General features: G+C 31.7%; 3 protein-coding genes across 4 annotated transcripts; 2 read left to right on the top strand and 1 right to left on the bottom strand.

The window, feature by feature from the left end:
• Positions 1 to 351: 351 nt before the first annotated feature.
• On the top strand, positions 352 to 4,071 carry CSN6 (COP9 signalosome subunit 6). The gene is made up of 6 exons (XM_085193184.1): positions 352 to 785; positions 1,005 to 1,136; positions 1,226 to 1,377; positions 1,982 to 2,147; positions 2,636 to 2,829; positions 3,295 to 4,071. The coding sequence occupies exons 1-6, from the start codon at positions 542 to 544 to the stop codon at positions 3,433 to 3,435; spliced, it is 1,029 nt and encodes a 342-aa protein (XP_085049310.1). The 5' UTR covers positions 352 to 541; the 3' UTR covers positions 3,436 to 4,071.
• Positions 4,072 to 4,369: 298 nt separating this feature from the next.
• Positions 4,370 to 17,153, bottom strand: LOC146534465 (uncharacterized). 2 transcript variants are annotated; one of them, XM_085193181.1, is made up of 18 exons: positions 17,019 to 17,153; positions 16,392 to 16,657; positions 12,837 to 12,968; positions 12,180 to 12,376; positions 11,788 to 11,929; positions 11,613 to 11,706; positions 10,825 to 11,004; positions 10,469 to 10,633; positions 10,123 to 10,288; positions 9,827 to 9,973; positions 9,243 to 9,461; positions 8,681 to 8,915; positions 8,286 to 8,417; positions 8,087 to 8,206; positions 7,693 to 7,885; positions 6,804 to 7,055; positions 5,868 to 6,056; positions 4,370 to 5,525 (listed from the first exon to the last, which is right to left on the bottom strand). In XM_085193181.1, the coding sequence occupies exons 3-18, from the start codon at positions 12,965 to 12,967 to the stop codon at positions 5,355 to 5,357; spliced, it is 2,733 nt and encodes a 910-aa protein (XP_085049307.1). In that variant the 5' UTR covers position 12,968; positions 16,392 to 16,657; positions 17,019 to 17,153; the 3' UTR covers positions 4,370 to 5,354. The 2 variants fall into 2 exon arrangements, with proteins under 2 accessions (XP_085049307.1, XP_085049308.1); XM_085193182.1 differs by lacking the exon at positions 6,804 to 7,055.
• Positions 13,526 to 14,455, top strand: Ak3 (Adenylate kinase 3). Its single transcript, XM_085193187.1, has one exon. The coding sequence runs from the start codon at positions 13,661 to 13,663 to the stop codon at positions 14,321 to 14,323; it is 663 nt and encodes a 220-aa protein (XP_085049313.1). The 5' UTR covers positions 13,526 to 13,660; the 3' UTR covers positions 14,324 to 14,455.
• Positions 17,154 to 21,401: the final 4,248 nt, after the last annotated feature.

The following is a 21,401-nucleotide window of genomic DNA, read 5'->3' as shown; positions in this document are numbered from 1 at the left end:
CTCCAAAGAAAAAAATCTAGAATTGAAAAATATTGAGATGTCTTAACCGGAATGTCATAGATGTTATAATTTTTGTATGAGCAGTATCGAGTAAATGCTCAACTGGCACGCTCGAAGCTATAAATAAAGAACCGAACCGAACCGAGTAAATGTTGAAAAATCTTTTTATATATTAATTCGACTAACATAATATAGTTTCTTTTTCATAAATCAAAATAACGCAACATTAGCTAAGGTTTCATGGCGATAAAAATGGTTACATCATAATATTAGCATTGGCAATTTTAATTTAAAGTCACTTGAAAATAATTTTTGTCAATTGTCATAAATACAACTGTCAAGTTGTCAACTATTGTTATAGGTGATATTTTAAACAGTTGGGTTATAATTATAAATCTTAATAATATCATAATTGAAACGCCATAATTAAAGAACTGAACTTATAATCATAATCAAAGGATAAAATAAATAAAAAGTATTAAGATTTTTTTACTCAAAGCCACAATATATATTATAGTTATAACATACGCTCAAAATAGTAATGTCGAGCGCTGATAGAATTGACTTTGAAATGGAGGTGGAAGTAGAGAGTGCTTCATCTGGACCTCCTGTTGATCTTCCTAACCCTACATCTCCTGCTCCTACTACTGCCGGCAACGCCAAGAGTGTAGTAGTAACTACAGCTACATCAGGCTCTGTTACAGTATCGCTACATCCGTTAGTAATAATGAATGTCTCGGAACATTGGACTAGACTAAGAGCCCAAGAAGGTTCACCTCAAACAGGTATTGCCATTTTCAAAGTGATATTCCACATAAAATGAAACAATAAAAATAGAGAATAATCCTTGCCTCTTAGATGGGTTCCAAGACACCATGTTCAAGACGCTATGTTCTTTTTTTTATAGGATTTCTAATATTTTTTCTGCCCTTAAATATTGACATTGATTCAATACATGTATTTACTGTATATTTTTTATTAATTTGTTTTATTTTTACTTATAGTTATTGGAGCTCTTATAGGTAAACAGAAAGGTCGTAATATTGAAGTCATGAATTCATTTGAATTAGTGTTTAGTGTCATTGATGGTGATATTATAATAGACAGAGATTATTATAATTTAAAGGAAGAACAATGTAAGTATTTATTGCTATATAGATTATTTTTAAGTAAATCATATCCTCTTGTAGGTATATCATTAAAAAAATATTTTTTTACTTTACAGTTAAACAAGTTTTCTCAGATATGGATTTTTTGGGTTGGTATACAACTGGAGAAACTCCTACAGAGAGAGATATTGCTGTACACAGACAGATTTGTGATATAAATGAATGTCCAGTTATGCTCATGCTCAATCCCGCTGGCAGAAAAGGAGATGTAAGTTTTACGAAAATTTGTTGGTTTTAGAAAGCTGAAAAAAAAAAGAATATTCAAAAATGGTTTTGGTGTACCTAGTGGAATTTTATTTCTTGTTTAAATAAAAATATACATAATAATATTTGCAATATAATATTTGTAATTGATAATATTGATTACAATAATATTATAATATTGAGTACTTAGTATACATACTTTTTTTAATACTTCACGCTATATCCTGCACACAGCAGGGTAGGCAGAGGGAACCTAGTGTTAAGACAACCCATTCCTCACTTTTTGCTGAATTTTTCGAGCCATTTGATGTTGAGTGGCATAAGTCAATACTGTGATTTTTGCCTTGATGCCAGAGCGAGGAGCGAGAGTGTTTTACCTTGTCACCCATAAAAAAATTAAAATATAAAATATTTCATTCCCACAAGTGGGAATCGATGCACAATTGTTGTGTCCCTGCCATGTTGGCTTCAAATAATAATATATTTACTATTATATATGATATATAAGACAAGCAGAAAGACCCTAGAGTTAAGACACTATATTTTGTACTTTCCATACAGAGTGGATCTTGAGTTCAATCAATGTATTAAAAAAATATTATTTTTAGCAACTACCAGTAGTGCTGTATGAGTCAGTCATAGATGTAGTAAATGGACATGCTACAATGCTTTTGGCACCACTAACATATACATTGGCAGCAGAGGAAGCTGAAAGGATAGGTGTGGACCATGTGGCTAGGGTATCGTCTGGTGAAGCGGCTTTAAACAGCTTAGGTAGTTTTATATAAATGTTTATTTTTATTTATTGTTTTTAATGTTTACACATAGTAGGATAGGCAGAGGGAACCTAGTGTTTTTCCTCTCTTTCAGCCCAATTCTGGACATAATGTGTAGATTTTTTTGAGTATTCTCACCAGAGTGAGGAAATGCAAATAATTATTTTTTTCAAGTGGCAATCAAATGGCCTCAACATTTTATGTTAGTATTTAGTATTTATAAAAATATCCATCTTTATAGCCTTTGTTGTATTAAAATAACTCTCTAGTGTAGTATAGCCCAACAAGAACTTTATGAATTTTCGGAGTTACGCATGAACCACCGCTACCCCGCGACTCCAATGTTAGCTGTATGTATACATGACACCAAGTGGCGCCAAATTGAATATTATGCACACGAATGTACATGCCCGAATTTGACTTGTGGCTATTTTCATAATCATCATAAACTGTTTGGATTATAATGTGTATTCTTAATTCAAACAGTGGCAGAACACTTAACGGCCCAGAGATCGGCTATAAAGATGTTGGTGTCTCGTGTCCGGGCGGTGCTGGCCACGGTGAGGGCGATACGTGACGGCTCGCTACCTCCACGACCTGCCCTCCTGAGGGAGGCCAGAGCTCTATCTAATAGATTACCTTTACTCACTTCCCAACAGTTCCGTACACATTTCTATAATGTAAGTTTGTGTTTCTATTATGTTAGCAATTTTTTTGTTGTATGATTGATAGAAGTCATACTTATTATAATATTCTAATTCTTTAATTATATTCATATATCATTCTATATATCATGTGGATATCTTGTATGCGTGAGTAAGATGTATTTAGCAACATTGGTTGTTACATATATTTTTTAGCCTCATGCTGTATCCCGCATATAGAAGGGTAGACAAAGTGAAATAATTTTGAGATGCAATGTCTAAGTGTTGAGTGTCAGAACTCAATGCGGCGAGAAAAAAGGAGATAAACACAACTCATTGCTTTGAGTAGAAATCGAATTTACAACCGCCGCGTATATGGCTAGACAACGTGCCGACAATGTGTTGCGCCACGACGGTGCTTAATACTTAATATATTTATATAAATCTACTGTATTTTAGAAATATTTTTTTAGGGAAGTAAAATATCTATTTTTTTTTCAGCAATGTAATGATGTGGCGCTCATGACCTACTTGGGTACTATCACAAAAGGATGTAACGCTATCAATCAGCTTGTGAACCGCTTCAACGTTTTGTACGATCGGCAGGGCATGGGCCGTCGCATGAGGGGTATTTTCTTTTAGGGCGGACGTTAATACTAATAATAACATGGTTATGTTAGTTCCCATTAGTCCAAACTCGTCTAAGAAATGCTACATATTCAATATTCTTACACATAGTTTTTTAAGAATACATATACCTATTTGGTAAATGTATTTTTAAGAAAATATAAATGAAATCACCAACTCTCACAATTGTTAGTTGTGCATAGTTATTGTGAAATTTTAGAACTATTAGGAACCAACCTAACACTGGGCTGTGTGGTATAGGATGTATGGAAAATTGTCTGTGTATGTTTCTTTTTTAATCTGTATTTCACCGTTTTCCATCATTCTATTCCTGATTCGAATTTTAAACGTGTTATGTTTTTCATCATCAATATGTAAACGCCAATGTGATTATCATCTGCAACTAAAGAGTCATTTATTCTGCATTGATTAGAACAAGATAGGATTTTTTTTTGAATTGTCATATAACTTTTATGTTTAAGTCTCTATTTATGCTACAAATTAATTAGATGTCAAGTTTGCCAATGTTGTGATAGAGACTGGTGTGCGTGCATATTTGCTTTTGTTCAGTGTATTAAAACTACTTTGTCAGATGTTATTCACATCTACTGACTGAATCTAATATTAATAATAAAAATAACTGAAATCATATTTTTTTATTTTGTATCGTTTTTTAATCCTTACGAATTTGCAAGCTTATAATTTCGTTTTAATCAATATTTTGTTGCTTCTAAAATATATTTCAGTATTATTTTTGAAATGCATGCGAATATGCGTTATTGGGTGCCGAGTGGCAGAACTCAACACATTAATTTAATAAGTACAATCATTTTGGGTGTGGTATGAAACGCACAATAAACGCGTTTCAGTCAAATGCTGTATACTAATTACTTAATCAATACATCACAAAATATTGAAAAAATAAATAAAAAGGGCAATGAAAAAAATATATGATGCAGTAAGTTTATTGGCATCATCGTGTTTGGTTATTTCAAATAATTACATAAAATGAACAAACTTTGGACACATTGAGATTCATGCTATGGAAGACCTTGAATTTTTCAAAATTAGTAGAATTAATATCTATTATTTTACATCGTGCAAAAAAAAATCGCGTCCATTAACCAAGTATACCGATGTTTCCATATAGATAATATCGTATCGTAATATAATATTGCTTTTCTAATGAAATACATAAAATACAATTACAAAATAAATTATAATTTACCATTAGAGGCGATTGGTAGTAAGAAATATAAATATAAGGACTGGTTTATTAGCAAGGTATATTTTATTAGGTAATGTTACAAAAGGTTAAATCAAATTTAAGATACTTTCATGATTCTACACATTATGTCCTCTTATAAAATTTAGTCAAAATGAAAATGAATAAATGTGTACAATATCGCTATAATATTAGTTTTAAATATTAAATGTTTATTTATATTTTTTTTTATAATTTAATAATTTCATAAAAATCTTATATTATTAAAAATCGTTACACGCATTGTACTGAGTAATTTGTACAAAAATATTTAACTCGAATTCCATTTATTAAGTATATTGCTTTATAGTGGTATTATATTAAATACTACTCCAAATTGCACAAACATCGTATAAATAAGCACAGCTGCCGTAATCACATACAATTAGTATCATAATTCATATATCAACTGGATCAAATGAAATAAATATATTTCAAATAATAAATGCACCAAAAGATGGATTCCGTTATGTTGAGCTTAGTGAATATAACTGTTTTTTTAACTTAAATATTTACAAATTATTAACGAAATCAATAAGTAATTCACAACTTAACAATTTAAGATTTACAATTATTGTTAAAATGAATCGAGTATTTATAAAAAGTATTAAGTTAACAAATATTATTTGATGTCGCAATATAATATTATATTGTAAATATTATTTATATTTTAAATATCGTCGGGTATTTTTTCAATGCCGATTAGTTCATCGAAGAGTGTGTGGTTGTCGGGAATGACGTGCGGCTCGTGCAGCGTTTGTCGCGCGAATTTTAACATCGCTCGCGCTAGTTGGCCAACCGTCCACTTTCTGTCTGTGAGTACTCTTACCAGGGTGTCCAGCTACGAATAAAAGAAAAAATATACATTAATTTTAATAAAGTGATTCTGTGAAAGAATATATAAATACAAAATCAAAATTAAAAATAAATCACTTCACGCTGTATCGCGCACACAGCAGTGTAGGCAGAGGGAATCTAGTGTAACACTCCGTTCCCCAATTTCTGGCATTGCGTGTGCATAACTCAACGCCGGTCTTTGACTCGACCGGTGCGAAGAAATAGAACTATAAATTTTAAATAACTAGGGGCGCGAACCGGACCTCAATTTTGATCTCATTGTCGCAAGGTTGTGACCCGCGCCACGAGAGTCTCCTTACATAACGATATTATGTACCTTACTTACCTTAAATAATTTTTCATTTCCAAATGTATAATATAACAGTGCTGGTACGCCAGCAACGCTAGCTGCAAGCCACTGCAGCACTAGCTTCAGCTGTGGATGTCCACGTTGTCGCCTTCCGCAGCCCCAGTTGCCCGTAGCTACCGGACGGCATGAACCACCAGATACTATCTTGTGAGCAAGTTGATTTAACTGGAAAAGACACGAACAATGTTTATAATCATTGAAATAAGTAAAATAATTGGAATCTTTCTATTTTAAGTAAATTTATTAGGTTGGGGGAAAATAAAACGGAAACATAGGCTTTTAACCCTTTACTGTAGATAGGTACGTAGGTTTGTCTCTTTCTTTAGTGTTAGTGGATCTCAAAATTTAGTTTTTTTTAATCATATTGTAAATTATTTCATATTTATATATAGGTATATATGTGCTTAATAAGTTTACTGATGATTCATAATTATTTTGATCGTTAAAAAAAATAACCACCTGAAATTTTATAACAGAAATTTTGTTTGTAATAATGTAATATATTATTTACGATAACTTAATACAACTTAATAAAAACCAAGTACCGATTTGGTCCATATTAATGATAATTGTTTGAGTCTTTAATGTAGGTAATTACTTAAAATGTAAATTAAAAACTTAAAATGTAAACCACACGTTTATTAATAGAACGATAGCAATGTAAAATAATGAAAGTTGTATTATTTTCTTTAGCTTAGAATTATGTATGCATATTATATATTTAGAATAATTATATTTCATTACTAATAATATGTTTATTCATGTTACAAACCATTTAGTACGTATATTTCCAGTCAGCGATTAGAAGGTACAAACCAAACCAGTGCAAATACAAGCATTGTGATGTTAGTAGATATATTTTAAGAGATCTATTTAGGTTGAGAATTAGCGACAGGCAAGACGACGTCTGACCTTTGGTTTATTTATTTTAAGCGTCACAGGTTCACATTCGACTGTTTCCTCAATAGTTTCAACGATCATGTTAACGACCCAATTTAGCTTTTTCTTTCTCATAGCGGGGTTTGATAATTGGGTGGAACTAGTGTCTGTAGATGAACTGAAGGACCTCGACTCGTTACCATTTGAATATGTTTCATCTCTATCACTCTTTACGCTCGTATTATCTACATTTTCTTCTGGTATTGATTCTTTAACTTTACGTTTCTGTCAAAATATGGTATTATTTAAATATTGATCTCGTCCGACTTAATTATTTATATTTTGAAAATATATAGGTACTTGTTTAGTTAATATGATCATATTTTTAAGGAGAAATTCTCCATTTTATATATTATTTTTCTACTATGTATTTACATTTTTAGCTTAATAGTTAACACATAGGTTCATATGTAGACAAAAGCACACTGTGACCACTAAATCTAAACATTTCTATTACTATTAGCCAGCCAACCAACCAGTACTAAGAATAACGGCAACCATATCTGTTTGAATAAAATATTTTCATGCATAAACTTGAAAAAAAACAAAAGTATTTTTTTATTATTATATAAACCTCCGTTTTAACCCAATAAGCGTTAGTGCAATTAACACTATCGTGCCTATTTACGAGCACTCCACTGAATCCTTGCATATAATTAATAATAATAACTATTGTATTCCATTAAATATACACAAACAATAAAAGAAATAGTTTTTCAATGTAGTGCCTGAGTAAAAAAATAAGGGCCTGTCCACATGACGCGTTTTAATTAACTCGCGTGACGTTGCGTTCACATGCAATCGCGCCTAAGTCGCGTGCAATAAACGCGACATGTGGACCGGCTGTAGGGTATGTTCATACCAAATGCGCAGCGAGGCGATGTCGATGCCGCGCGAGTTCGAGCGAGAGGGAGCGAGCGGCGAGAGCGAGACGGCGCGGCGCGATCCTCTCCCTTGCGTCTCTGCCGTAGAGCTCGGCGGCCTCCGCGCCCGCGCCGCTCACGCCCAGAGCCGTCGACTCGCTTAGTGTACGCTTCAGTAGAGATCCAGCGAATCTAAATTAATAAAAGGTATATTTTAATTATTCGTAATATACTTTCAAGAGTTAAGGGACTGTTGTTTATTAAATTAAAAATAATAAAAAAATATTAAATTAAAAACAATTCCATTAGGACAACGATTATAAATATTTTAAACATTAAATAAAGGTAAATAATACTCTATAAATAAAATAAATAAAAATAAAAGTTAACAACCTTATCACAGCTAAATCTCGAGAGTCCAATTCCCTATTTTTATTTTCCGCGTTATTATTATCTATAATAGGATCGTTTAGCCACTGATTAAACTGCTCATAAACTTCGTCTAATTCTGAACTGAAAGTAATAAAGGAAATAAATTATATAAAATCGTTACTTACCGTGTGGTGTTTCATAAAAATAACAAAATACATACGTATATTCCGTACTAAAACTGTACTTAGAACTATTCCCAGTTTCTTTTCTTGACAACCGTGGAGGTTTATTACCGTTTTCAGTGCTTTCCTGTTCAGTTAACACAAAACCTACAGAGCCGCCTCGCTTTACTCTGTAAAATTCAATAATATAGAGAATGGCTCGAAGGATTAAATCATTATAGTAAGTTCTTTATACAATTACTCGCAACCCAAGCAGCTTCGACCGTATAAACTGATATTGTAGCCACATTATAGCCTATGTGTTATTCTGAGGTATAAGCTATATTAGTGTAAAGTTTCATCCAAATCCCTTCAGTAGTTTTGAATTTAAAAGAGCAAACATCCATCCATCCTCACAAACTTTCACATTTATTATATTAGTAGAATTGCATACCTAATATCATTATCGTTGACTTCAGCACCAGATATGCTAATACCGACTGCATAGCTAGAACTATCAGTTGACCAATCACCAGTAGTACTCGTGGTGCAAGAGTTTTCAGCTTCTCTTCGCAACGCTTCACGTAATCTGTCCGCGAAACTCATCCTTCTTTCTTCTGTAGATAATTCTTTGGAGTACTGGAATGAATTGGGTCTAGCGCTTTCACCTCTTCCTTCATCTTCACTACCTGATGAAATATAAATAATAAAATTTTCTTATTATCGCACAAAGATATCAGAGGTGCAATAAACTAAATTTGTTTCGACAACAAGTTGAGAATTTTATTGTTCTATGTAAATAATTAATAGGGGGAATTGGTTACATTTTTACTTGGTTTTCAAAATTTTCAGAATTATATACCCAAGCTTGTGAAAATGAGGTTTCTTATGCTAAGTATATTGTTAAAGACAGACAAAACATACCAAAGATTGATGTAAAAGAGCTAAAACTAGAAATATCTCCTATAAAATTTAAACGATCGAATATTATTATAAATGAAAAAAAAAACACTTACCATAATCGAAGCTATCATTGGCACTATGAAATTCGTCATCGCTCGAATTACAACTTGAATATAGACTGTCCTCTTGTGTATCCAAATTTGGATGACCAGATATCCTAGTAACTGGAAGACACTCTCCGGAAGATCCAAGCACTATAAATCTGCCTCTTCGATTGTTTAGAGTACCAGCGTCGGGAGAGAGCCAACATTTCCGTTTTTGTAACTCTACGCCTATAAAATGATAAGATTTGTATCCCGGGCTAGTAATAAGTTATTTGAATTCAATATGAATTAGTTAATTAATTAATAGTTATTTTTTCTATATGTATTTCTTATATATAAAGCCGCCGTCCATGTCGTGTAGCCTTTGACTGTAAACGCAACGAATAAGGATTCAACTCTCATTCGGAGGAATTAATAACTGTCATTTCTTCGCTCTCCATGATATGTTTTGATAATTGGACGACGAGTGTGGAACGAAGTGTCTTAGTTAAGGTTCTCTCTGCCTACCCTGCTGTAGGGTATGCCGATAACACCGTAAACGTAAAAAAAATAAAATATCAAGTTGTAACTTTTTTATTCTTTCTATCACTTACTGGGATCACTAAGATTAAGAGCAGCAGCGCTGTAGTTCTGTGGCGAGGGACTTCTGCTACTTATACTATTTATTGTGCTAGATGATGACGCCTGTTTTATCATGACCGTTGTCTCCACTTCAGGCGGCGTCTGGCTGAATGATTCGCCTTAAAATTAAGAAAACCACTGTTATATTTCAAATACCCATATTTATAGGAATTTAAGTAAATTCATTTTTTCTATATTATTTAAGAAAATAAAAAACACACTTTTTCTATTAATAGTCACTACTTTATTTTATCAAAACAAATATTACCAATTGGTGATAATCTTCGTTCATGTTTTTGACTGTCACGACCTTTCATGGGGGTTTGTTGAAATGCTAATAGGCTTTTATTTAGTTCTCGTAATACATTATCTTCCTCCCATTGACCTAAAGGTAATGCGCTATAATCTTCTGCGTCCATAAGGCATAGAGTTACCTGTAATGCGTCCGTATTGTTTTATGTTTGTCTTTTACTTACAAATGCTATAGCGATTGAGTTACTCTTCATATCGGACATTTAAATATCCAATAGCCAGAATCAATTTATTAAATAAAATTTGAGGCTTACTAAATAAGAAAGATTAACACGGAACAAAATACGGATGCTAGAACTCACCGTTTTAGGTTCATCTAATAGCTCTATGTTATTTTTTTGTCTTTTGTCTCCTATTCTGCTAAACATTCGAACTCCTTCTACTTTTAATATTTCGTTGTCTTCGAGAGCCTCAACTGAGAGCATTGCAGGTAAAAGTTCTGGCATCATAAACATTGTTAACGATTCCTAAAAATATGTCAAGTCCCCCTATTTATAAATATAAAAAATGAGATACCTATAGGTAGATAGACGAAAATGTAGAAAATTACAGGTAAATAGCGTACATTAATATTTACATGATGTAATTTTTTTTTTTATTTCTTTTGTTAGATTTAATATATTTATTGTATGATGGAAGTTTTGAATATAACGCTTACTTGAGTTTCTCCATCAACAAGTACTTCACCACCAATACGACTGGACGCAAAACAGACTCTTAAAGCGTCATCATTTTCGCATCTTTCCGGTCGACCTTCGTGTCTTACTAATAGTTTACACAATGGAAGGGTACATTCTAGCCAATCTTCTATTGTAAGCCACTGTTTAGATGTCATGACCTTGAAAGAAAAGGAGGTAAGAGAATATATAACCATATTCATATTTTAAGAGACTTTTTCAACCAAGGTTTTAATTTCCTCCTAGATCTATATAGGCAGGAGGTACATAGGTACGTACATTTTGTTTTGAGGCTGTTTTTAGCCCCCGATGCAATAAGAGGGGTGTTATAAGTGTCACTTCGAAGTCTGTGTGTCTGTGGCATCGTAGCTCTCATAGAAGTGGTTGAATTTGCAATTTAAATTTGCTATACTAAACTTATTTATCTATTATAAATCCATTGCATAAGAAATAAAATAATTCTCTCCTATAGTTTTCCAGCGTTTTTTATTGATTAATGAAATACTAACAGAGCATACAAAATTGACAGCGAGTGGAAATATTACAATTGCTAGACGGTAAAGCTGCCAAGGTATTGTGCCAATTAAAGAGCGATTACTAATGGAATCATTGAAATGGATGGATAAAAAGTATTATATTAAACACACCATGGTTCTCGTAACACATACATATTAAAAATATTTTTTTAGATCTACTTTTATGATAAATTAAAATGACCCTACTCTTAGAAAACGTTAATAAAGAAAATGAATTACAACTCATATTTTACCTGTCTACTTAATTTAATAGATCCTTCGTTGCTATTTTTGTCGAGCCACTCAAAGTAATGAAGCAAGCTTTTTAATTTATTCCTCTGAGATTTCCTTGAACCAAAATATTTAAAGATGTAGAATGTTACATTTACTATTATTTTCTTGCAATTTGATCACAAGTGTAAAATTTACCTGTGTAAATTTTTAAAAAAATGTGTGAAATTGAAATCTTGTAATGTTGGATGCGTTTTGAGCGTCCGTTTCGGAAACGTAGAAAAGAAAGCGTGAGCAATGAGTGACGAAAGAAAATTGTAGTCCAGCTCAGTCACATCACCTAAAAAGATAAGGTACACAATAAAATAAATAAGGCCTTCGTGGCTTAATAGAACAGTTGTGGGTTTGATTCTTTCACTTAGAGGAATTATTCATACTATCTATATAAATAAAAGGACTTGTCATATTATAAATGTGAGGTAAGAAAAGGAGAAGAAAGGGTTCATATTAGGTTCAGAAGGTAATAAAGCTTTGTATATTATGTTATTCATTTTTATTTAACGTTTTTACATTTCATGATATCCACTTACTCTGTTGCTGTAAGCTGAAAATGAGACCCTTTGGAGGTCGCCATTTTTTGAGATGTAAAGCCCTGTTTACCATAATTCGAATAGTGTTATCGAGAAAATTTCTACGATCCTCTTCAGATATTTCTTCATTTAGGAACTCTTCTAAGCCTTTCATTAGTTCTGAGTCTTTGATATCGTCATCTGGATCGATTCCTATACTATAAAAATAACATTATATACATATAATATAAGTAAAATAAATGAAATCATAATTTAGTGTAAAATAACTTTACATAAATTAAACTATTTATTTTTGATAACTTTAAAATATTTTTTGAGGCAGTCGTGGTGCAGTGGCATAAGGGTGTGACTGTAACGCGACGGTTGTGGGTTGGTTTCCAACTTATGGAAGTGAAATATTTATTTACGTTTATATTTCCATTTCTTTGCTCTGGTGTCAAGGCAAAGCGCGGCGTTGAATTCTGCCACTGAACACGCAATGCCTCCAGAATTCGGTAGAAAATGGGGAACGGAGTGTCTTAACACTAGGTTCCCTCTACCTACCCTGCTGTGTGCGAAATATAGCGTGAAGCGGTTTTTTTTTAATTTTCTAAGTATTCTTAATATCATTATTTAAAAGATTATTTATTAACTTAATAATATATTTTTACTACTTACTTGCACATATCATGAATTTTTAACATGCTACCAGTGAGTTTCGTTGGTGATGAAGCAACTAGCAGATGCTTTAAGTGGCGCTGCACTGAAGTCCACCAAGGCAAATCACAGGGTAACATCACAAGCGCCATGCTGACAAAAATTATAAAAAGATTTGTTAAATTGTAATATAATTGTATAATTATTTATTAAAATTCAATAAACTCAACCCGCAATGCCTATACAATTCGGCGGAAAGTGGAGGACGCAGTGTTTTAACACTAGGTTCCCTCTGCATACCCTGCTGAGTGCGGGATACAGCGTGAAGCTGACGTTTAATAAAAAGTCCTAATATATCACTAAAAAAAATCAAATTTAGTTCTGATCAACTTGGTGAACGCTTCTAAAATTTGACAATTGACTCACCAAAATATGTCAAATGTCAGTTGTCGTTTGGCAGCGGACTTTGTTAGTTGTGTTTTTAAATGTTATTTTTATATTTTTATTTCTTATTATACAGTTTATTAATTTATTACTTTATATGAATAAAAGTAGTTCTAAAGTTAATATATAAGCTGATATTAGTAAGAATATATAGTATATGGTGTGGTTTTTAAGTTATACAGAATAGTCCATATTACTTATCGGGATTGATAAGGTTAATATATAGATATTTTTATTAACTTTGACGACATGACGTAAATTTTTGCGAGCCAGAGATATTAAAAACCCTGATAATTTTTTCGTACGGATACAAACAAGGCCAAGTAAGATATTAGTGTTGTATATTTGTTCAAAGTATCAAAGTACGCAAACCAAAGGTCGAATATAATAATCAAGCCAAAATGACTGTTAGAGACAAGATATTAAAAACATTGATATTAGGAGCTCCGGCATCAGGTAAAGGCACTATTTCGTCAAGAATAGTTAAAAGGTATAATGTAGAGCATGTGTCGAGCGGAGATAAGTTACGCGATCATATTGAGAAGCAAAGTGAATTAGGAAAAGAAGTAAAACAATATCTTAATGAAGGAAAACTTGTCCCTGATGATGTAATGATTAAATTTATGACAACAGAGTTATTAAAAATTGAAAATAAGCCATGGCTGTTAGACGGATTTCCAAGGACAGTAGCCCAGGCAAATGCTCTGTGGAAAGTACAACCAGTACATATGGTTTTGAATTTAATTGTTCCATTTGAGGTTATAATTGATAGAGTAAAAAGCCGCTGGGTTCATTTGCCTTCAGGGCGAGTGTACAACATAGGTTTTAATACCCCGAAAGTTATGGGAAAAGATGATATTACTGGTGAAGAATTAGTGCAACGTCCAGATGACAAACCAGAAGCTGTCCAAAAAAGGCTTGAGATATATGAAAATGTTACTCGACCTGTGATCAACTTTTACAAGGAAAAGGGTATCTTAAAAGAATTTGAAGGTTGTACCTCAGATGAAATATGGCCCAAAGTAACAACTGTCTTAGATCCTATTTTTGGAAAAAATAATTAGTGATTAATTTTTTTATCTAAAGCATAGCACAATAATGAATTTATAATGATGTTTTAGCACTATGTTAAATTTAATTATATTTGTAGATTTTTTTCTATAGAAACAAAGTTTATTTATATTAATTTTATGTTTGTAACTATATGTGTAGGTAATATGGAAAATATCCCTATACAATTAAGAATAACTTTGTATACATATAAATCACAAGTCTTCCATTCATATACCATTAAACCCATTATTGTACTTAATTTTTGCATTTTGAATTTAATAATATTTTTTAATAGAAATGTATTATTTTTTAAATTTTATACTATTGTTAATTTGTTATATATCATTGTTTATTTACATTATATAAAAGAGTTGAGTCAATTTTATTGGCTTAATAATTACTTACAATAAGTAGGAAATCAAGTTACCTGAACAGTATATATTATATGTATATAGTAGTCTGCCTAGTCAAATATGGTTTAGGAAAGTTTTACATAAATATCCAAATTGTTGATTACAGACATTATCTATGTAGTAATTATTTGACATTTCTAAGTTCACAACATTTCCTAAATGACAATATAATATTAGTGCCTTACAATTATAAGAGTATGCAAGATATTAATAATTTTATTTAATTCTTTATATTAAACATTTTAAATGTTAAAGGTGTATTCGATTTACAATCTTGCCAAAGGATTTTAAAACAAATGTTTGTATATACACATAGTTATGTTATTTTTTTGTTTGTGGTTTTCTTAAAATTTTATTTTCTTGAGTATTTAAAGCACAAATTAGTATAGATGTTTTTAATTTAGTCTCAAATTTATGTTAAAAACTAAAGCTGTTATGCCAAACGAAAATAATATGATGTTCTTACAAAAAAAATGCCAATATACAATTGTTATTTTATTTTGATGAGTTTTATAATAAAATATTAGCAAGTTACTCTTGTTTTTTATTTAAATCACTTTAATACATAAATAACTTATAGCTTGAAATACGGCAATATTTTACTAGTATTTTTCGCTTCAGAGCAACGAAAGGAAAATATACAATATTTCATTTCTTGGAGTGGAAATCGAACCCACAACCTGTCACGTATACAGTCACGAACTTGTGCGTCACATACAACTGTGCCATGATTTTTTTTAATTTCTACTATTTATGCCAGTTATTTTGCCATTGAAATATTTGTATTTACTACATTGAAAAATGTTTCTAATTTGACCAAATTATACAAAGCAAATTAGTCGTGTCGGCTAAAGATTGTTATTTTTGTAAAATATTCAAAGATTTCAAATTATTTATATCAAATATAAAAAAATATTTCATAAACTTAAAAGAAAATAATATACGGGAAAGGTTGAGTGTAGGCCTTAGGGCCCGTTTATATACTAACGATCTCCACTATCTATCGATAAATTCAAAAAGTCGGAAATTATCAGTTCTATAAATGAAGTGATGATAGCTCTAGACAGATCTTTTAGTAAATTTTAGAGATATCGCTTCTACTTCTGCCGCGTACAAATTAACTCTTAACCCCGATCAGTGCTCTGGTAAGTTCGAAGTATTTCTTTACTGTAAAACTGTATTAATAATAATAAAAAATATAATTCTAAAAAATTATATAGTTGAGAATTTATTTTATAATATAATGTTATTTTTTAACGTACAAAACACAGCAGGCACAATATAATGCAATTTTTTGAGGAGATACTTAGGTAATCATTATTACTTTTTATATCTAACTCTTACGAAGTTTTTGACCTGCTTTCTACAGTTGTTACAAGTTTTCTGACATAAGTATTTAGAGTTACCGCTAAAATGTATATTCATGTAATATTTTATGTTAAGTTTTTAAGATTTGTAATTCTTACTACGACGTATAGAGTCAATGACATCTTAACCATCGGCAACCAAACAAGGAAAGTGTGTCACTAAGTATATCTCGTCAAAAATGAAAGCAAAATAAAACGAAAAACACAAAAACACCCAACCCCATCGACTTATCTTATCGTTGACTAGAAATAACCAATATGCTTGTACATTATATTTATAGGAAAAGTAGGTTACTTACTTTACGGCGTTCGCGTCTTGAAAAGTAAACTTTAATCACTGAAATCACTAGCTCATCGAAGTCACTGTCGCCTTGCGACTATCGGTATTTTTTTCGCACTTTTCTCATTGTCTGCAAGGAAGTCCATCTATTATCTTTCGCATAGATAGATTATCTTATTCCTTTTCTATAGACAGAAATAGTGTGAGTATTGAAAACGAGAGCCGGTTGCGGGCGACGCGAGCGCGCGAACCCCGACTATTTTTAGTAGCTTTCGTGCATTGGCGCTGAAATTAGATTGTAAATAAAATCGTTGGTTTAACAGAAATCATAGTGCCTGATGACCAGGGATTGTAGATAACGTTTTCAAATTATATTATGTTTATATTTTTAATTATATTATCAACGTTATTAACAACAACGTTATTTATTATTACATTTAATGTTGTTGATAATTTGATTTTGTTTTGTTATTTATTATTTAATCAATTATATTTACTAATATAAAAAAAAAAAAACATAATCAAGATTTATTTTTATTAATATTGTAATTTTAGAAAAAAATACACTTGTTACATTATTATAGATATTTGAAAATTTTATCTATTCTTCACATATATTATATTAATATAACAATAATATTATTACCACTGATACAAAGCTGCATAAAGTTTATAGGTTATATTTTCGGCGTACATAGAGGAGATGTGAGATCGCGGCGTGCGTTTTACTTGGCTATTCTGGTAATACTGACGCCGACTTTCACCGGGGGGCGACTACCCTGGCTGTGGCACCCTCCACCCGGCCGAATGACGTCATTGGCGTCGCGTCACGACCTACGACGCCGTACGAAGCTCAATACCCCCATCTCTACGACCTCGTGAAATGCCGCGATACTCTCTACACGTTACGTAAACTAATATAAAATGTTTAAGTATATTCACACGTCAACAGATACGTCATTTTTTTTATTTTTTTTAGGTTTACATTGTATCCCGCATATATCGGCATAGGCAGGGGGAACCTAGTGTTAAAACACTACATTCCCCACTTTCCGCCCAATTTTTCGAGGCATTGCGTTGAGTTTTTGCCTTGATGCCAGACCGACGAAATGAAAATAGTAATAAATACTAATTCATTCCTGCGAGTAGCACTTGAACCCACAATCTTCGCGACAGTCATATACTTGTGCCACTGCACCTAACTTCATACGTCATTTACAAACAAAATTCTCTTTCAGCTTCACGCTGTACTTTGCATATAGCTGGTTAGACAGAGGGAACCTAGTGTTAAGACACTCCGTCCCCCATAATCCGTCATAAATATTAAATATAAATTTATAAATATATTAAAAATAATAATCACACCAATATCAAAGCTGAAAAATGGATATAATGTTTTAGAAATTATGAACTTGTTTTTTATAAACTATTAATACTTACAATATATAAATGTAAAATATCTACGTCTACGATTAATTACTTTCACGCTGTGTGAAAAACAAGGGAGCTTACAGCGCATGCGTACTCTTACACGCAACTGAATGTACTTACGTACAAACTACTTTGTTTGAAAGGACTCTTCGTAAGCTTTGCTATCCTGGTACTAATACCGCCCGTGGAAAATTGTTGCCGCCCTACGGTGAGTTGTTGGGCGGGCTAGGGCGGAGCAAAGTAGCTGTAGCTGACTTGAAATTTCACATGCTATTTTCTTTTAATATTTAATATAATTGTAAATTTAAATAGGATTTTTATTTAAATAATAAATGTATTATTTATTTATTAGGTATTTCTGCTAACTAAACATTAGAATTAACAAATTTCCATAGATATTTTTGCTCAAAATATGTTGTAGTGTTTTTTATCTTATTACTTAAATGTATTGTATTTTTGGATATTTAAAAACAAATATAGACTAAAACAATTAATTTCTATATAAAATATATATAATATCAACAGTAGTTCAATATTTTCTTATCGCCGTAGCGCTACGAAGGTATCCTCCGTACGTAGCGTTCCTTGTAGCCTTCGCTGTAACCGTAGCGACGGCGTCTACGTAAAATATATTTTTTTATTCTATTTTTTTTATTTATCATTAATTCTTGGGGCACTTAATTAAAGCAAAAAATATATACATCTTAATTATAAACAAAAAATATTTTGGTTGGAAAAATGTTTAGAATGAAGTTACAATATATATTACTATTATAAGTGTTTATCTACATACACTTTAGTTGAACGTTCATACGAGTACGTTAATTAGATTAATTTTATTTTTGTACTGTAAATCTATTATAGAAGAAACCTTGTAAAACCTTATAGAAAACTATTGTATTTTGTCTTTGTGCCATTTTGAAGCCTTACTAATGCTAAAAGTCACAGGTGTTATGTGGCTGGCGAGGAATTGTTATCAGAAGTACACTTACTCGTATGACTCATTATTTGCAATAATAATCAGACTTATTATAATGTTTTCTTTTTTTAAAACAAAAAATAATTATTAATTGAATTTTAAAAAATATAAATAAGTATAATAATGTTTTCTTAGATACTTGTTTTGAATATCATGCTTCTTTTTATCTTGACTAGATTATTTTTTTGTTGAATTTCAGTGTTTTATATATGGTACTAAAATTATAATATATAAATTTTAAGTAGGAATATATATTTGCTAACTCTATTTGTTTCTAATGCCATTGTACCTTCGTCGTAGCAGTTTCTTCTTGTTACTTCTATAAATCCATAACGCCCTGGTACAATCGACCTCTGAGGAGGCTACGTCATCTCACTTAAGGCCCATCTTTTAGGCAAAGGTTGTGTTGAAATGTCAAAGTTCATTATGGCAAAAGCTATTTTGAAAATATAGAACCTTTAAATATAGAATCTAGCTGAGCTGAGCGAAGAAGGTATGTTGCGCAAAATTTTGTAAATTTTTGAGAATTTTCTACGAAATACGAAATTTTCTGTTTTGTCCGCACGCGATGGATTTTGTTTTGTTTTGTAAGTTAGAGATAGTTTTCAATAGAAATGTGAGATACCCACATATTATATTTGTTTGTTTAAATTAAACGTAAAATAAATAGAAGTTATTACGAGATAAGTATTTCAACGTTTTAATGACTCCTTCCTTTTAATACTCAAATTTGTGAAGAGGTTAGGATGTAAAACCCACATCTTATTTCTAAGGTTTTCATTGAGTTGAATAGAATATTTGCTTATGCTTTCCTTTATATTTTATTAAAGCGTTCGTTACACACAAATTAAAATGTGTAAATATAGTAAATTCAATTTTTATATTTTAAAATTTAATTGAGGCTAGTTAACCGTGTGTGTAAACGACAAGTTGGTCCGGGTCCCACTCGAAAATATTTAATATTTTAATTTCTTCCCTAAGGTATCGAAGCAAAATGCGTTAAGTTCTGCCACTCAACTTACAATGCCTCCAGTAAGGAAGACTGATAGTGGTTCCCAGATTTTCTCTGCCTACCCTGCTACGTGCGCGATTACAAAATAAACTTACACAATTAACAAGCTACAAAATAGAATTATTATATACACAAACTAAAAACAAAATATATATACTATAACAACATACATTCTCAAATCTCATCTATATGCAAATATATTATAAATCGACACTATGCATCTATTTAGAAATAAATATGAATAAATTGACCCTCTAGTCGAGTGTGTACCACCCTCACCCTCTCAACCCCACAATACCCAACCCCACGATAGTTGGGGCGAACTATTTCCACCTATTCGGTCTTCTGTTACCCTATTGACGCACACTAACTTACGCGGGGTGACTGCGATGGCCTCACTTTAGGCGTCGGTATACTACAGCATATCTTATGTTATCCTGGTATTTTCGTAGCTAAAGTGTTACGTCACCATAGTAAGTTACACTAACTTTTTGGATATGTGCGTACGTGTTAGTGGGCTACGGCTACAGCTACGAAAAATATTTTAGTCGGTAGTACGTTGAGTGATTATTCTGAAATGTTTGATTTATTAAATAAAAAAATAACATTAAATCAGCTTCACGTTCACCTAGTGTTAAGTAAGACACTCCGTTCCCCACTTTTTGCCGAATTTTGGAGGCATTGTGTGTTGAGTGGCAGAACCCAACGCCGCGCTTTGCCTCGACACCAGAGCGTAGAAATGGAAATATAAACGTAAATAAATATTTCACTTTCTAGAGTGGGGATCGAACCCACGACCGTCGCGTTACAGTCACACTCTTGGGCTGCTGCGCCACGACGGCATCATCTAAACGTAAATTATATATATTTGAAATATTTAAAAGCAATATAATTTAATATTTTCATTAATTGTTAGATTATTTTAGTAAATTTTAAAAGAATTTTATATCGAGGCCAGTCATGGCGCAGGTTCATAAGCGTGTGGCTGTGTACGCGACAGATGGTAGGTTCGATTCCCATTTGGGGAACTGTTGTGGAGCTTTATATTTCTAAATATAGCATAGCTAGAAAGAGAACTTAGAGTAAAATTTTATTATAAGATTTTTTTTGATATACTTATATCACGTTTATTAATACCTAATGAATACTCTTAATAGAATGGATTTCTATAGGAGTATTAAATTAAAAGGAGGGCTGAAGAATTGAATGGTAGCTGGGTTCTACGAAATCTAATGTCATTTTGTAAAAGAACGACAACCTTCAGTATTTCTAGAAGAGATATTAAAATTTATGTTCAAAATTAGATAAAATGCTCAACATTTTTTTATATGCGTATTAATTAATATACATAAATATATTATAACATATATATTTTTGTATGAGTTGTAAACACATGGTCACTGTAGTAAGTAGCCTAGTACGCAGGTCACAAGTAAGCTCTAACTACTAAGAGATCAGTCAGCAAAAGATGTTGTATGCCTAACCTAGAAACTTTTCGTTTTCATGAAGTCCTTCTTCATCCAGTACATGCCAAATAAATAAAGGAATTATAGCTACTAAAAAAGAGTAAATTATATATAAATTATAGTTAAATAAGCTGCTAAAAA

This window comes from Heliconius melpomene, chromosome 11 (assembly GCF_056956725.1).
Source record: "Heliconius melpomene rosina isolate 202511_hmr_F chromosome 11, ASM5695672v1, whole genome shotgun sequence".
Taxonomy (NCBI): Eukaryota; Metazoa; Arthropoda; class Insecta; order Lepidoptera; family Nymphalidae; genus Heliconius; species Heliconius melpomene.
This window is presented reverse-complemented; position numbering and strand designations above follow the sequence as displayed.

Excerpts from the sequence above, each read along its gene's own strand:
- Ak3 (XM_085193187.1), top strand. The coding sequence starts at position 13,661 with ATGACTGTTAGAGACAAGATATTAAAAACATTGATATTAGGAGCTCCG.
- CSN6 (XM_085193184.1), top strand. The coding sequence starts at position 542 with ATGTCGAGCGCTGATAGAATTGACTTTGAAATGGAGGTGGAAGTAGAG. Across the intron at positions 786-1,004 it reads AGAAGGTTCACCTCAAACAG|TTATTGGAGCTCTTATAGGT; the intron begins GTATTGCCATTT and ends TTTTACTTATAG. Across the intron at positions 2,148-2,635 it reads AGCGGCTTTAAACAGCTTAG|TGGCAGAACACTTAACGGCC; the intron begins GTAGTTTTATAT and ends TAATTCAAACAG.
- LOC146534465 (XM_085193181.1), bottom strand. The coding sequence starts at position 12,967 with ATGGCGCTTGTGATGTTACCCTGTGATTTGCCTTGGTGGACTTCAGTG. Across the intron at positions 9,974-10,122 it reads ACGAAGATTATCACCAATTG|GCGAATCATTCAGCCAGACG; the intron begins GTAATATTTGTT and ends CTTAATTTTAAG. Across the intron at positions 8,418-8,680 it reads GTCAACGATAATGATATTAG|AGTAAAGCGAGGCGGCTCTG; the intron begins GTATGCAATTCT and ends TGAATTTTACAG.